The 15597-nt window shown below is 32.2% G+C and overlaps 1 protein-coding gene across 19 annotated transcripts in view; it reads right to left on the bottom strand.

Moving 5' to 3' along the window:
• Positions 1-15597, bottom strand: part of LOC130893399 (zinc finger protein 37-like) — a 225185-nt gene that overhangs the window by 32077 nt on the left and 177511 nt on the right. For 15 of the 19 annotated variants that reach the window (XR_009059199.1, XR_009059200.1, XM_057799466.1 and 12 more), the window contains one exon: positions 14108-14301. Coding sequence is in view for 17 of the 19 variants with exons in the window: in XM_057799466.1 (XP_057655449.1) it covers positions 14108-14301 (194 nt within the window). In the remaining 2 variants the exon portion in view is untranslated. The remainder of the gene's footprint in view (positions 1-14107; positions 14302-15597) is intronic. The other 4 variants (XM_057799467.1, XM_057799472.1, XM_057799469.1 and 1 more) reach the window with 1 other exon arrangement.

Raw genomic sequence — 15597 nt, 5'->3', positions numbered from 1 at the left:
TTTAGTTAATCTTACTAATATTATAAATGTCAATGTAAGTTTGTTTGTTACGTTTTCACGCGAAAAATACTTAACCGATCATAAAGGACTTTTTATGGGAAAAAATTATTTATCACGAAAGATAAAAAAATATTTGTCAAAAAATCTTTTTCAACGCCATCTAGCATTCTAGTAATGAATTCCAGAGTACTGTAATACATACCGTTACCGACGGTTACGTCGAAATCCAATCCAAATGACTGTAGTTTTAGCTGTTTGGAATTTTTCTACATTTATTGTTATTTTTTCTGTCATTATATATGCAGTATAAAACTATTCGAATTTTTGAGGTTAGGTGTCATTTTTGTGGTTAGATGCTATTTTATTATGATTCCAATTATTCCCACTGACCTTCTATTACAATTCACAAGTGCTCAGTTTCTCGTCAAGCTTTGCTTTGCTTCTACTACAAACAAAGCACAAGGGCAGACATTACAGGTAGCGGGAGTGCATTTAGAAAACCATTCTCTCATGGTCAACTATATGTGGCCTGTTCGCGTGTATGTAATGCGCGGAATTTACACATATTTGCACCCGATGGAAAAACTTATAGTATACAAAAATATTAGACATTAATACTTTGCATTGAAATCTTTTTATTTCAATAAAATTATATTTCATGTTTTCGAAACTTCATTATACGTAGAAATTTTCACAAATTAATAATCCCTACCAAGCAATAAAATATGGTAATCGTATTGATTCAATCCTATTCGAATGATCTCTGATACTTATTTAATGGCTTCAATGCGAGTGAAGCCGCGGATAAAAGCCAGTTTTTCTATAAATTTTCGATTTTTATAATAATATACACGAAAATATCTCAAAATTGGTAAATCTTTCGTGTATTTAATAGTTATAAATTATTTCACATATTTTTTGTTGTGTAGTTCGAGGAAGATGCAAGGTAAAACAAGTATAAGCTGTTTTTTCTTACCCGGACATCAAGAGCAAAAGGTTAATTACTAAAACATAATTTTAAGCGTGATGCATAAATCCTGAATTAAAAACGACTTAAATTACTGTTAAAAGGTTGTTAATTTTTTGGAATAAGATTCTCATTTCGTCCTGGAGTTTTTAGAATCACAAAAAAATAACATCTAAAATTGAAATATGCTTCGAAACAAGTCGAAATTAGAATATGTCTTGGAATTTCATCGAATCATACTCTGTTAACGATCGCTTGTAAGGTGGATTAGCTAATAGATAAATTACATACTATCATGTATGGAATTTCTTTCTATAATGATATGCATTAAGCTATAAATAACATTGATTTTGTAGCTAATTGGTTTTTAAATTTTTTCATTATATTTCTTAGCGGTATAGCTGTTTTATAGGCCACACAAAGTGAAAATTTAAAAGTAGCAGATATGAAGGTAATGGAAGGAAAATTTGAAATTTTTTTTTATCTGTACGTCATTGAATCCTTGCTATAGGAATTTATACAGAAAAAAATTTCATTCCCCTTAATGTGAATTTGAATTTTAGCGTATATCTTCTATACATTAATTAGATATATTTGTGAATAATGGCCGATTCATAAACTTGACTTTTCGTTTGACGTTGCCGTTTGAAATGCATGAGATCATTTATAGTTGCCGTTTGACGTCTCTGTTTGTTGATCAGTCTGCCGTTAGTAATTTTCAAAATAAACGAATTTTATTTTTTCTCATCGGTCGTTCGTAGCAACTTTCGTAGCAATACAAAAGAGTCAATCACATCCGTTTGCGTTCGTAATAAAAAAAACTTTTCGTTACTTTCCATAACATCGTCAATAAATACTGGATTACAAACAAAATCACGAAAATATCACGAAAACAAAAAGCAGTACACATGTCAAAGAGAATAACAAAATTTTTAGGTTAACAGTAGTAACGTCAAATTTATGAATATGGTGTAGAATTTTGCTACTAACGTCAAACGTCAAACGTCAACCGCGAACGCAACGGCCAACGAAAAGTCAAGTTTATCAATCGGTCTTAAGGGTATAATAAGTAGAATTTAGATATTATTATACCAGTCAAAATTTTAATAATAAAAAAAATTGATTATGTAGGATGGAATGGACAGATTATCTTGACAACAAAAGGAAAATATTTATTTATTTTTTTAAGTTTTATTACACGTGGTCGAAGCGGGTAAACCAACAATTTCTCCTTAACCTAAATTATATATAAAATCATTAAAACTCATCATCTATCACTCAGTATCACCCAGTTGTTATCTTGTAAACTGTCACTTATCAATATGCTCTGATTTTACACTTTATTTTAGTATTCACACTACGCTTAAAGGTTTCGTCCTTTTTTCTTCATTTTGTGTTGATGGAGTAGCTGGAGCATGAGGATTTAACATGATTGTGCATCCAGTCTTCATGCTTTTGGGCATATCTCTTGATTTTCTCCTCAACTGTTGCTTAGTTGAAGTTCCTATGCGAATACAGCATTGTTCAGTTTGTCTATGAAATTTGTGTCTACTTATTTTGTTCAATTGAGTTTCATTCTTTTATTTTCAATTCTTTACCTCAAATCATTGGTAGAAAAGGTTTGAGATTTTTCTATATTTTATCCCATGCTGAGTTTAGAAACACTGTTTCACACAAAATGAAAATTTATTTTTTAATTTAGTCTCCTTTCAGTTACTCCTCCAACCCGACTGAAATATTTTTCGAGATCTACAAGGTAGGTCTCCATGGAGACACTTTTCCACTTGTGGAAACAAAAAGAAGTTTTCCAAGGCAAAATATGGAGACTGCGGTGGATGGGGCAACGGCTCATTCGCCTATTTCAACCGATTTCACTAATAGAGTCGTTTTTTTTCAATTCGCATTCGAAACGTCTTAATAATTCAATGAAGTACAGCCTTTCGAACGTTTTGCACACCTTGAGATTCACATAAAACGATAGTCATCGTCTTCCCGACGCAAAAAATCCTGCTATGAGTTGATTTTACGATTGCGTTTTTTGCTAGGAATAAGTAAACGTGGTAATCTCATGCACTCTTCAATCGGCGATCTGCCATTACGTTAATGGTTGTTTTTGTCACGTTATCTTCCGTAGTAAGTGCCTTAGAACCATTTATAACGATTTAATTCAACTGTAACTAACAAGATTTTGAATCATTCCAAAAAATTTGTACCATATTTTTTATCTTGTTTTTTTATGCTGTTTATTCATTCATGATGAACCAGATGATGTAAAATATCATAATTTTACCTCAAGAGGTCTATCAATTAACTAATCAGACTAATTTTTTGCGGCGCTTTTGTTAATTATGAACCAACTGCTTGTGGTAATCCTGGTCAGTGTTTTCAAAGGGGCCCGTCACAAAAATGAAGAAGCGAAAACTCGAGCAACAAGTTTTTGAGTGAAATTGGGCGATTGGGGTAAAGTATCAAAAGTGTTACACAAGCATTTAGTTGACATAAAATCCGCAAGGAGTGTGGAAGTGTGAAAGAATCGCAGGAGGAAGTTACATTGACGTGCGCAGTGACACGATCGGATACTTAGGATTCGTTCTAATCTACTAAACTCGTCGGTTAACGATTTGAATGATAGAAAACGAACTAAACAACAATCGTAAATTTGCAAGGCAGATTTTTATTGAATATTTCGCTATGAGACAGATCTGCGCAGAAATGGTTCCGAAAAACTTTTCAGAAGATCAAAAATGATATCAATTATTAATGTTTGAATTGACAGGAAGTGATGCTTGATCGCAGTATCATCATATAAGTTGGTTCTCACCGTCCATATTCACTGGATCTACAGCTCTGCAACTTCTCTGTTTACAGAAGGACATCTAACCAGCTGTGACGAGGGTACCATTTAAAGACTTCTAGAATTTATACAAGGCGTGGAAAAATCGTTAAGGTCGGCATATTAGCGCAGAAGAAAAAGCATTTTGTTGTCACCCAATAATTCTTACAGATCAGTCCGATTAATTAATTTTTAGACCTCGCATTTTTCATTATAATAAAGATTGATTTTAGTTTAATCCGATGTTGAATGTAAGATACAAAAACTTTTTTTCCAAATTTATATTTCTGCTGGTATATGATTCCCCTGTACAACTAGCGGACCGTCAAACTTATAATTAATTTCGGAGAATAGTGGCGGTCGTATGAAAACGCTCGTCATGTGACCGCATAGCGGTTAAAGAGGGTGTATCCGATTTTTTTTCAGATTCTCCCCTTTCCTAGCCAACTTTTTTCTCATCGCAGGAAGTAGGCGGCAATGAAAATCGCGTGCGTAAAAAAATTACGAATAAAAAATGCACTCCGTTCGCTAAGCAATTGTTTGGGTGGGGCTGTTAATATGTACAACAAATAGGCGCATAGATTTTGAGATTGTTTTTATGTTATTACGAAGGAAATTACTGCATGTATGAATGTGCGGTGAGAGAATACACATTGTCTGCAATTACAAATCGCATAGATGCAGAGACGATAAAATGTAATTATACAGGAGATCTCGCTTTCTCTCTCACTACGATGTCTTGCCAAGACACTGAATAAAATGGCGATTGGTTGGCTTAATAATAAATAATTTATAAACACACTTATATGGATTGGTTGGGGAAGATATGAGCAGAGGTTTATTCTAATTATTAGTTTATTTTAACTCATATTCGATCATATACAGAGTAGTTCACTAATAATATCTAATAAATAATATTGTACTAACTACTGGCTGTATTTGCATAATACAAACATCATCATATATAGTGGGCCGAATTCGTAAAAGAAAGTTAGGCTTATACTTGCAGAATATAAAGCAAATCATCAGCTCGTATGCATAATATTCCAATAAAACTTTATTATAGAGTATAAGGATATTATTCGCAAAAGTTTTTACTTTATATAAAGGCTGCGTGACATAATGCAATACAACGTGCAAGAAATTTCATGCAAGTTTCTGTAAACAGTAGAAGTAAACAAATTTCTAACCTCAAATTTTCTCTAACATTTTGTACCTAGTTTAACAATGAAAATAACGAAGTTTTACGAAAGTCAACTGATCTGTTAAGTCAAAAGTAACTAGATTGCAACATGAATGCAATAAAAATGGCACAAAACCGATGAACTTCATCTACGCATGCTTTTGATCAAGAAATATTGCGTCTTGCATTGCATTGCACGTTGTATTGCATCATGTCAAGCGGCCTTAAAAGAATATCCTTCGATAATTTCTGGTGAGATCTGTAACAGATTCAGATCAGTTGTTCGCGATTAGGAAGAATTAAACAGGTTTGAAGAGGAAAATGTACAATTACTTGTCAACATATTTTTGGGAATTAGTGCTTTAACTCGAAGAGATGCGTTATAATCCGTCAAAGTGCCAATATGTATTAGAAAAGCATTGGTCAAGAAATATAGGTATATAAGTCAAGCTACAAGATAATGTTTTCATCAATGAACTTATGGATGCGAAATAATGATACTGATGCAAGTTTAGTCTATGGCGATGAGTGCAAGCTACTTGGGACTCAGTAGTCGTTAGTTGGCATGGTTCTATCCGAATAATGGTTCATTAACAAAATAAAAACATCGTCGTGCTATTTGCTGATGATGGACGAGGTATAGAGCCGCTCCAGATACTAAGCTAAATTATAGTAAACTTTTGAAACAAAAAAAGTGATACATAATTGAACGTTGTTTTGGTAAAGCCGTCGATTTATTATTTTGTAACATGTTTGCCGAGAGAAATTTGAGAATATGCCAAAAATAATTGTTGCCTGTATTGTGTTTCATAACGTGGCAAAAACTTTAGGAAAGTTTGAAGCACTTGAAGAAGTACTAGAAGTTGATAATGATAATGACGAAGCTAGCAAGTACAAAAAATGAGAAGAAATTTAAGCATTATAATAAACAAAAAACTATATAAAATAATTATTAAGTTAATTAACTAATGCAAGCAGCTCTATTTTTATTTTACAATTCAATGATATTGATAATAAATCAGACATATACCACAGCTCTAAAAGAACTATCCTTGAAGCTTTTAGGTTGTGATTTGTTTTCTTTAATTTGTTTCGTACTTTTCTGTTGATGTTCCTTTTAACGTTGGGAAAAGAAATTCGACAGTCTTAACACTTCTAGATTGTGGTTTCATTGCTGATTCAGTTTTTTCTCCCTTTATACGGGATATGAATCTATCTACAATACCAATTTGTATTGCGACTCCAAATCTTCCGAATGTAGGATTACTGTAGTCGTCCGTAGCTTTCAATAACTTTTTCTTCAGATTGAATCAACTATCGAGTCAATTTTTTTTAACATCCCTTCCACGTTCTTTATTTTCTCTAAATAGCCTTTCGCATCAATGCCTTATCAAATGTTGCTTTGCACTTCCCGGTAACATTTCTAATAACTTCTTCATTTTTGGTCTTCGTAATTATTTCAATATTCCACACTCAGGGCAATATGCCAACTTTTTACTTATTCATAGAGGATATCCTGGCAAGTATAGAATAATAATTATGGAAATGCTCTTTTGGCTACTTTTTTCTTAATCTTATACATCTTTATTATACTTAACAGGATTTTTGGAATACGGCCCAATGTTTAAATTATTAATTTGGTTTACGAATTTCTCAACAAATCGATTTTATAGTATAAATTGTATAAAACTAATTGAAGATCTCAGTTGCATCCACTTACTAATCAATAAGAATTCAGAATGAAGCTTGACAGCAGCCAATTTCTCAAATAAACTAAAAGAATGAGGGAATATTGAGAGAGAGGGTAAAAACAAATTGTCTCTACATGTACTGAAGAGTATCATTTTTAATTCCCCTTTTTCGTCGTGACTCATCACGATGTAGGTCAATTTTTACCCCTTTTCCATCATCATGAATCATGAATGTTCGAACGGCTTAAATGAATGGTAAGTAGTTTGACCATAAAAGATATTCTATCGATTATTTTTTAAATTGTGGGTCTTTGTTTAGAGTTATACGGGATAATAATTGTATCATGGATCATTTTTAACGAAACGTCGCGTATTCCAATAAATTAATTTATTCTTCTTTAATAAAAACATGAACTTGACCGTAAATTATAATTGAGTATTATTTTTTAATTATGTTTCTATTTAAAACCATCGCTTGATAATTTTTGATCACATCTTGGAAATAGCTACTGTCAGCAACTTGAAGGTGGATTATAATACCTGAAGTTTTCGTCAAAGAAGTGAACCTTACAGTTAATCAAATGCAACAAGAAGAAAAATTTCACCGAGCTGAAGACTATTTTCTAAATAACAACGTCCAAGAATTGAAAAATTTTCAATTACTTTTAATTTAAACTAACAATGGAGGTCGATTATCGTGATTCCAAAGTCATAGTAGATACTATACACATTGACAAAAATTATAGATTTCGATAGATTTTTTTTTGTAAACAATATGGTACAGATCACAAGCAGACAGTCAAAACTCTCATAAATAAGACCAATAACAAGATTCGCTCAAAAATTTATCCAGATGGGAAAAGCTTCAAACTCATGTGAATCCGTTTTAGACAGATCTGTCATCAAACTTATTTTCGAAATTTTTAAATCGATCAATTTCCAAAATTTTTTGATAGTTATCGATTCGACGCTTCGTACTTCATTGACTTAATCGAATAACTGCATTACAAAAAATATGGGAGAGATGGGTCCGAAAATGTTATCAGAAAAACGATAAAACAAAGCGAATGTCACACAGAGGGTAAAAGTCAATCGAATTATCTCTCTGATACTATTACGAAAATCCAGTTTTTTTTGGATCGAAAAGGGATTATTCTGTTAAAATTGTAAATACAAAAGACCGAGAGGTCCTGTAAAACGTTATTGAAGATTAGAGAAAGTATTCAAAATCTCTAACTGCCCTATTTTTATATACAAAATTGTTGAGAATTGATCAAATTGACAGCTGATCCGACCTATTCCAACCTTGACCCTATTTTTAATTCACACTATATAGAGTCAAAGTTGGTAACCATGTTTATATTAATTTTTAATTTAGTTAAGTTGGCAGGCGATAAGCACTCTTAGATATGTTCAAGTGACAGTTATAGTATGACACAAAAATTGTGACAAGCGAACGTGTTCCAATTTGTAATTTTAAGAATTTTTTAAGTATTGAGCAACAATCCGACGATTGTTCAGCAATAGTTTGTTTTAATCAAAACAAAGAACCCAAACCCACTGAAAATAACAACAGAAATGCTGTTAGATTACTTAAGTAAGACATACTCTAATATTAGAATCGGATTCTGATTTAACCTATTTGAAGAAAAATACGGGAGCTGGAGTATAGATTATGAACACCTAGTCGGTGTGCTAAGAGAAGGAGTTTATAGATTTATATCTCCTTGATTTCAACGTGTCCTCCGGATCTTTTTCTCTCTCTCAAATGCCCCGGAGAGAAGTGGATTAAAAAATACAGTGATTTTTATTTTCACCTACGCATATTTATGTTTCTGGCTTCATGTCCACTTTCTTAAGAAGTCCTCACGTATTTTGGATGGCCGTTTCTGTGGGTTAATCTCAGATATACAATTTTTTTTAGGAGTTTAACAAAACAATATTGTTTTGAATATATAGAGTAAGTAGGAAAAGATATTAATTTCTTTGGTGAAAAGTGATTACATCACTTTAATCGATAAACATTTTCAGTTTAATGAATGAAGCGTGATTAATAGGTAGATGTTCGTTTTTCATCAAAATAACAGAAATGTTTTGGTCTCATGAAACTCTTCTTCCGATCAACACGTGAAAATCCAATTACTTATAGCGTCCGCCAAATTTTATAAAACAATAATTGAAACCGTAACATAAATATGAGATACAGTAATTAAGGAAAACTTAAAAACATGCGTGTATACCAGACATTAAAAAACGGTTGCATGCTAAGATCCATTCTATTTCTCTAACCCTTTTGTAGTTCGTTTTGTTCCTTATATCCTTTATTTTAGTCCTTCGTTTTTAATAATATGGCCAAAGAAATAGTACAGGATGGTCTCAAATTTACGTACTATCATTCCACATCACATTTTACCGATGAGTTTCGAAAAAATTTATTCAAAGCAAAAATAAAATGATCATTAGTGTGGATGCAATATTGGCAATAATAAACAAATATTTGGTGACTTTTTGCCCCATTCTAACATTTTTTTGATCCACATATTTCGTATAATGTAGTCATTTTCTCTTTTTTAGAAGCTGAGTATTGCTCGTTGATAACATCTCTCAATTGTCAGGAGTTCTCCTGGTTAAACCCTTCTCTAAGCTCATCCTTCGCAATATGTGGTTAAGCATTGTCCACTAAATCTAGATATTTCTCTCATAAAATTTCATATATTCGCATTTGCTGTCCACTATTTTCCTCTGCATTAATACTTCGACCATCTGGAAGTTGTTGTACTCCCATCTAATTACAAACTACTCTTAATAACTTACGATATGTTGCGTTGAAGCGTAGGGATTTTTACATAATATGAAAATCGAAATTACTTATTAGACACCCTCTGTAGTTCTCAAAAGTGTTAATTCTTCATCTCGAAATTTTTATAAGAACTTTTCACCACTTAAGATAATCGTTGATCGGGAAAATTCTTTTTTTTTTCGTCTGTAAGTAACCGAAGGGTAGAAAAGGAAAGGGGTGAAAAGTATTCGCGCAAAGTGCGGTATCAGGTGCTACTTTAATCGAAAAATCTCTGTCTTAATCCCCAATTATTTCTTAAATATTCAAAAGGCGGTTGGTGTTCTTTTAATACAAAAATCTCTCTCATAAACGGAGAGTAAAATTTTTTGTGTGACTTTTACATTATATTTAAAAATAGGGATGGTTACATACACAATTTTTTAAGCAGAAAGAAAACTTTAGCGTCAGCTATAATAATAGAAAGTGTTTGGGTTTCCATGAAAAACTTCGATGCATGATACCAGAGAAATGCCAGTGAAAGCTCAGATCAGCATCTGGAGGGTAGTAGCTAAAACCCCGCTTGTTTACTAGGATACATAGAAGTGGTTTACGTTGTGAGCTTTGGATACATGCTTGAAGCTACGTTAAAACATTTTGAAAATAGATCTATAACTATCTTTATACCAAAAAGCTGTTTTTATATAAAGAATCTAAAAAAGTGTCATTCATGCTATACAAGAATGACGCAAAAATAGTTATATACGAGGTGTTAATTAAGTTTTAACGTTCAAAAGAACAAAAACGAAACAACCCGCCATATAACACTGATTATAATGCTTTAAGTATATTCCGTTTTCAACCTTGAAAACATTATTTTGTTTTGAAATTTTTCCGTTCCGCTTATGGTTCTTTTTCATCCACATCAAGGGATTGTTCAGGTGAAAACCAACGATATTTATTAAATAATTCTGATGAGATTCGAAGATACGATAAGGAATGTGTCGACAATTTTATGGGGATCTGTTACAGTACCTCAAATTATTTTATAAATGCGTGTGTTAAACTTGAATATAATATAAATTCATTCCTTGCTCGTGTACAACCATAATAAACTGCCTCTTTATATTAAGCAAATGAAGTTGTTAATTGACAATATGATTATGAATAAAGAAAATTATTGCGAGAGAAAGAATTCATACACAGAAAGGTTTGTTGTTTTATTTAAGTATCGATAAGAGTGATAGAGTATCAGATATTTCTTCATTGAGGTAAGTTTAACAAAATTAGCATCTTCAGCGTTATTTTATTGAAAAAAATGAGTGACAGTATATAATATTTGTCAAATTAAAAATAAATATGCTTGTTTTAATTATTTTGAGTCAAATTTGAATTACTACACAGTTATCTTCTTCTTCATGTTGTTTAACAATGAATGTTGTTTGCGAACAGGTCCACCTTTTCCTTGGTTATTTCCTTCTATTATCAATTTCAGTATATCACACTTGTTGATACGGTATATGTGGCCCGAATAAGTGGCCTTTCTTCTCTTTATTGTTGTTAGTAACTCTCTTTCCTTTCCCATACGTCTAAACACTTTATCGTTAGGTATATGTTGAGTAGTAGTAGTCTACGGAAGCTCCACATTTCAAAACTCGTGAGTCTGTTTATGGTATCCACTTTTAATGTCCATGTTTCTGCTCCATAGAAGAGAACCGAGTGCACGTACGCCTTTACAAAACGGTATCTTAAGTTTAAGCTCAAGGTTGCGTTACATAATAGGTTTTTCACCTTTAAGAATATGGCTTTAGCTTTTTGTATACATCAGGGTGAACATTTGTCGTTATGCAGCTGCCAAGATATTTAAATTCTTCAACTTTCTCTATTGCGGTGTCATAGATGTTTATGTTCAGTTGTGGTTTTGGAAGTCTTGTTATCCCAACTACATTTGTTTTTGTTACATTAATTTTCATGCCTAATTGATCTCCCACATCTACAACTTTGTTGATTAGGCGTTGGAGGGCTTCTAGATTGTTTAAAATGATAACCGTATCCATTATTTTTATTCCCTCCTCGTCATCGCCTATTGCTTGGTTAAATATGTGCTCAGAGTACATATTAAACAGTATTGGCGACAGAACACAACCTTGTCGTATTCCCTTTTCTATACACAACAGTTTTGATGTCGTTTTTCCATATTTAACCGTTGCTTCTTGGCTCTTTTTTTTGTACTAATGTCGGAAGGACGGTATGATTAACTCGATCGAAGGCTTTCTCGTAGTCTATGAAACAGGCATAAACATCTTTCTCGAAATTTCTGGAAAAACATTAATAAGTTGGATCGGCTTCACGTTTATGGTTGAAGCTTGTATAATTCTAAGTAGGATCTTAAACACTTGGCTCATCAAGCTTATCAGTCTGAAGTCATCACATTTCTTGGCTTTTGATTTCTTAGTGAGGGGAATGAATACAGAGGTAAGCCAATGGTAATAAATTATAGTTATAAGGACTGATAATTAAGGAACAAATTTCACGTCATAGTTTTTATGAATTTTTTAAAATAACAAACAGAGAAGTTGTCTTTTTTATACGTTGAGGTATGTTACAGATAAAATTTGACATATTAACGTGACATTTATTGTGTCTCATACACGGTCTGAAAACGAGGGTAGCGATGTGAGTTCATTTCACGTACGCTAAATTACCTCACCCTGTGGCCGCCAGGTCGGCGTTATAATCAAAAGATTATGTTAACATAATATAAATAGTTATTATTATTTCTATAAGCAATGAATTGTTATCAATAAAAGTAGTTAATATGTGACGTAATCATATAAAAGTAGTTAAATGTAAAAAAACTGTCAAAACTTTCATCTCTTCCCTACCCCACGGTTTTACAAGTAACCCACGTCCATCTCTAGCATCTCTACATAGCAGCGCCATGCCATGGCTATTTCATACACTTAGAATCCGAACAACAAGAGACCAAAGCTGCTATATAGAAATTGGGCTTGGTTTCCAGACCCGTATGTCTGTAGTGTAGAACGTGAATAATTGTCAAACGTGTCAAACGTTATCTGTCAAGTCAAATGTCAGATATCACAAAGGCTTTTGAAGAAATTCGCTGGTTTATGGTATTGAACTGAGTACTTTAACTGTGTGGAAAAAGATTTCGGTAGTGGACCGAAACGAAGAAAACATAAGAAAAACAAACTGATGACAAAACGATTAGCAAAGTTGGGAAATATTATGGATTGTTAATGAAGCGATGAAACACATTTACTTGTACGTTGTTAGCAATCAACTGCTATTAGACGAAGTCAAAGTGTACCTTTGTGAATGAGACCATTTATAACAGAAAACACTTTTCTAAACAGACGGAAACATTTAATGGAATATTTCAGTATGACTTAAGAGTGCTCTATTGACCTCGCGATTCACCAGACTTGAATACAATTGAAAATTTGAGGCATATATTCAAGGATCTTTTATCTAATATTCTAGATTGCACTATAAATGATAAGAAGTGCGTTTCCAAGATGATGACGGCGCTAAACTAGTAGAGTCAATGCCATAAAGTGTGACTGAGATTTCAGCCAAAGAGGAACATACTTAATAATCTTATATAGATAATTTAATCTATAATAATAATTAATGAAAGCTAAGGTATTAAAAAGCAATTGGTTCTTTCTCTTTACTCCGCTTTCTAAATTATTATATTTCGCTCATCTTATGAAGCTTGGCATCGTACAACTATCGATATATAGCTCTAATGATAATTATTTTATTGATTCTAATAACCTTTTCATGGATGTAGTAATTCAATTAGGAAATAAACAGATCGATACGGTCATTAGAGAAAATTGTAGATTCCCTTTTCTAAATTTTTCTCTTCGTTTAAGTAAATCTTTAAATAGTGAAAGTATTTATGCATATGATAAAATAAAAGTAGCCCCTTTGTTTTAACATTTCTGTTAATTGCGTTTCTGGTTTTGGGTCAATTTGATCGAGTTATCTTACGTATAGATTTCCGGTACGCTGAGATATATGAATAAAATTAAATCGTTGTATATAGCTTAAATATAAATGTATAATAAATGAAATGATTGGTATAATGATTAAAAAACGAAAGATAATCTGAAACATATAAAACAAATAAAATATGAATTAAGTAAAAGTACAAAACTTTTTGTGGAAATTAATATAACAGAAATCATAATAAACATTAATCATAAGAAAAATATGCAATAGTCTGATGATTTCACTGATATATAATATAATTAGAATTAGTTTTTAAAAACAATGAATGTTTTGAATCTCAAAAACAGAAGACAATATTTTTTCAGTTCAAGATTTAAATCCAGGAATTTCAAAATAACTTTTCTAAGCATTTTTATATTTTAATTCGAATTTCACGCTCTAGGGAGGGAATTTTGAGAGGTTAGGTTGGGAACACTGATCGAGATTTGGGTCAGACAGATCTGAACACAATATAAATAAAGATCACTTTGAAAAGTTTTTTTTTTGAATTTATTCTGGCCATCCAAGAAAGAAGTTTACACTTTGTCAAATCCATTGCACATTTCTCTCAAAATAATCCGTAAAAAATAAATCCAACTGATTTAAAAAAAATAAAAAGAAAACTTCGTGTACGTACATGGCTTACTTTTGACGTGTGCGTCCTTAAACTGGACTCAGTTGCGAAACCCTTTCCACATATGTTGCAATGAAATGGTCTATTTTTCGCCCTTTCCACTTGCGCGTCGTGATTTCTAAGGTGCTGTTGAAGATTGGACAGTTGGATAAAGGCTCTACCGCAGTCTGGGAGATGGCATTTGTATGGACGTTCTCCTAAAAAACGAATTCATCTTAGTAAACAAGAAAATGAGCATTAATATTTTTTTCGAAATATTTTTATTGGGGAATAAAATTACCATATGTACGAAATCCAATCAACTGTATAAGATAAAAACATTTAGTTATATATCGATGAGAATCTTTTTGTAATTAATTTCATTTAATATGACTTTACGGTGCAACAACAAAAATTGATATTTGCACTTAAATACCTTAGTCTAATATTATACTGATGCACACGATAGGCATTCAGAAGAATTTACTCACTCTTTTAGCAAAATGTACATATCATCATAAACATATTCATAAGCACATATAAAATTGTACAAAACTGAGTCAATTCTCGTTACAACAAAAAACTATTAGAAGCTTCAACTCATTTCAACATATTTTGTTGTTTAGTATGTATATAATGTATAAAGTTTGCGATTTTAGTATAAATCAACCCCCCCCTTCAATTTTTTTCACAAATAGAGAAAGACTAGAAATGTATTTCACAGAAATATACGAAACCGTTTGCCCTACGTCCATTTGTCGTATTATATACTTTAATTCTACGGGTAAAAACAATTTTGTCAGAAGCAGGACTGCTTCCTGTACATCAATTTTGTCCAATTTATCACATATTGCCTGAACCTCGGTTAATTTATGTACGAGGCACCCGAACCCGAATCATGTCTCATAGATTTTAGATTGGATTTAGGTCGAGAATGGAAACTGGCGAATTTATATTGACAATCCCAACATCTTCCAAATATTCAAAAATGATTTTAGCATGGAGAGGCCACGCGTTATCGTATATAAAAATGAAATTGGTTTTAACGAATAGCACAAAAGTGCAAAATGACCTTCTAAAATGGTTTTTAAATACATGTCTCTCAATATAGAGCCTCCATCTATAAGAACCAAGTCAGTAGAACCTTAGAGATTTGCCTAAGCCATATCTGAATCTCTTCGATAGCTTATTCTTCCTGAAATATCGCATTCTTCAGACCCTTTCGCAACTTGGACATCCAACAAAACCTTCAATACGTGTTTACGTGTTTTTTAGCTGGAGTAAGGTTTTGCGATATTCCTTTGATAGCAGAGATGGTTTTGAGGTAAATTAGCTCCATTTGCACCAATTTCTTGTGTCCACATCACTTCGTTAGGTAGTTTTCCATCTCAACCAAAGTTGAATACATATTCTTAAACATTCTACTGAAGTTACCGTTTCAACTTTGGTCAAAAACATGGAAATTAATAATTGTTTCTATACGAGGGTTTCTCTAAAATTATATATCATATAAC

Source organism: Diorhabda carinulata, chromosome 4 (assembly GCF_026250575.1).
Source record: "Diorhabda carinulata isolate Delta chromosome 4, icDioCari1.1, whole genome shotgun sequence".
Classification (NCBI taxonomy): domain Eukaryota; kingdom Metazoa; phylum Arthropoda; class Insecta; order Coleoptera; family Chrysomelidae; genus Diorhabda; species Diorhabda carinulata.
Note: the sequence above shows the minus strand (reverse complement) of the source record. Positions and strands in the feature narration are given on the sequence as shown.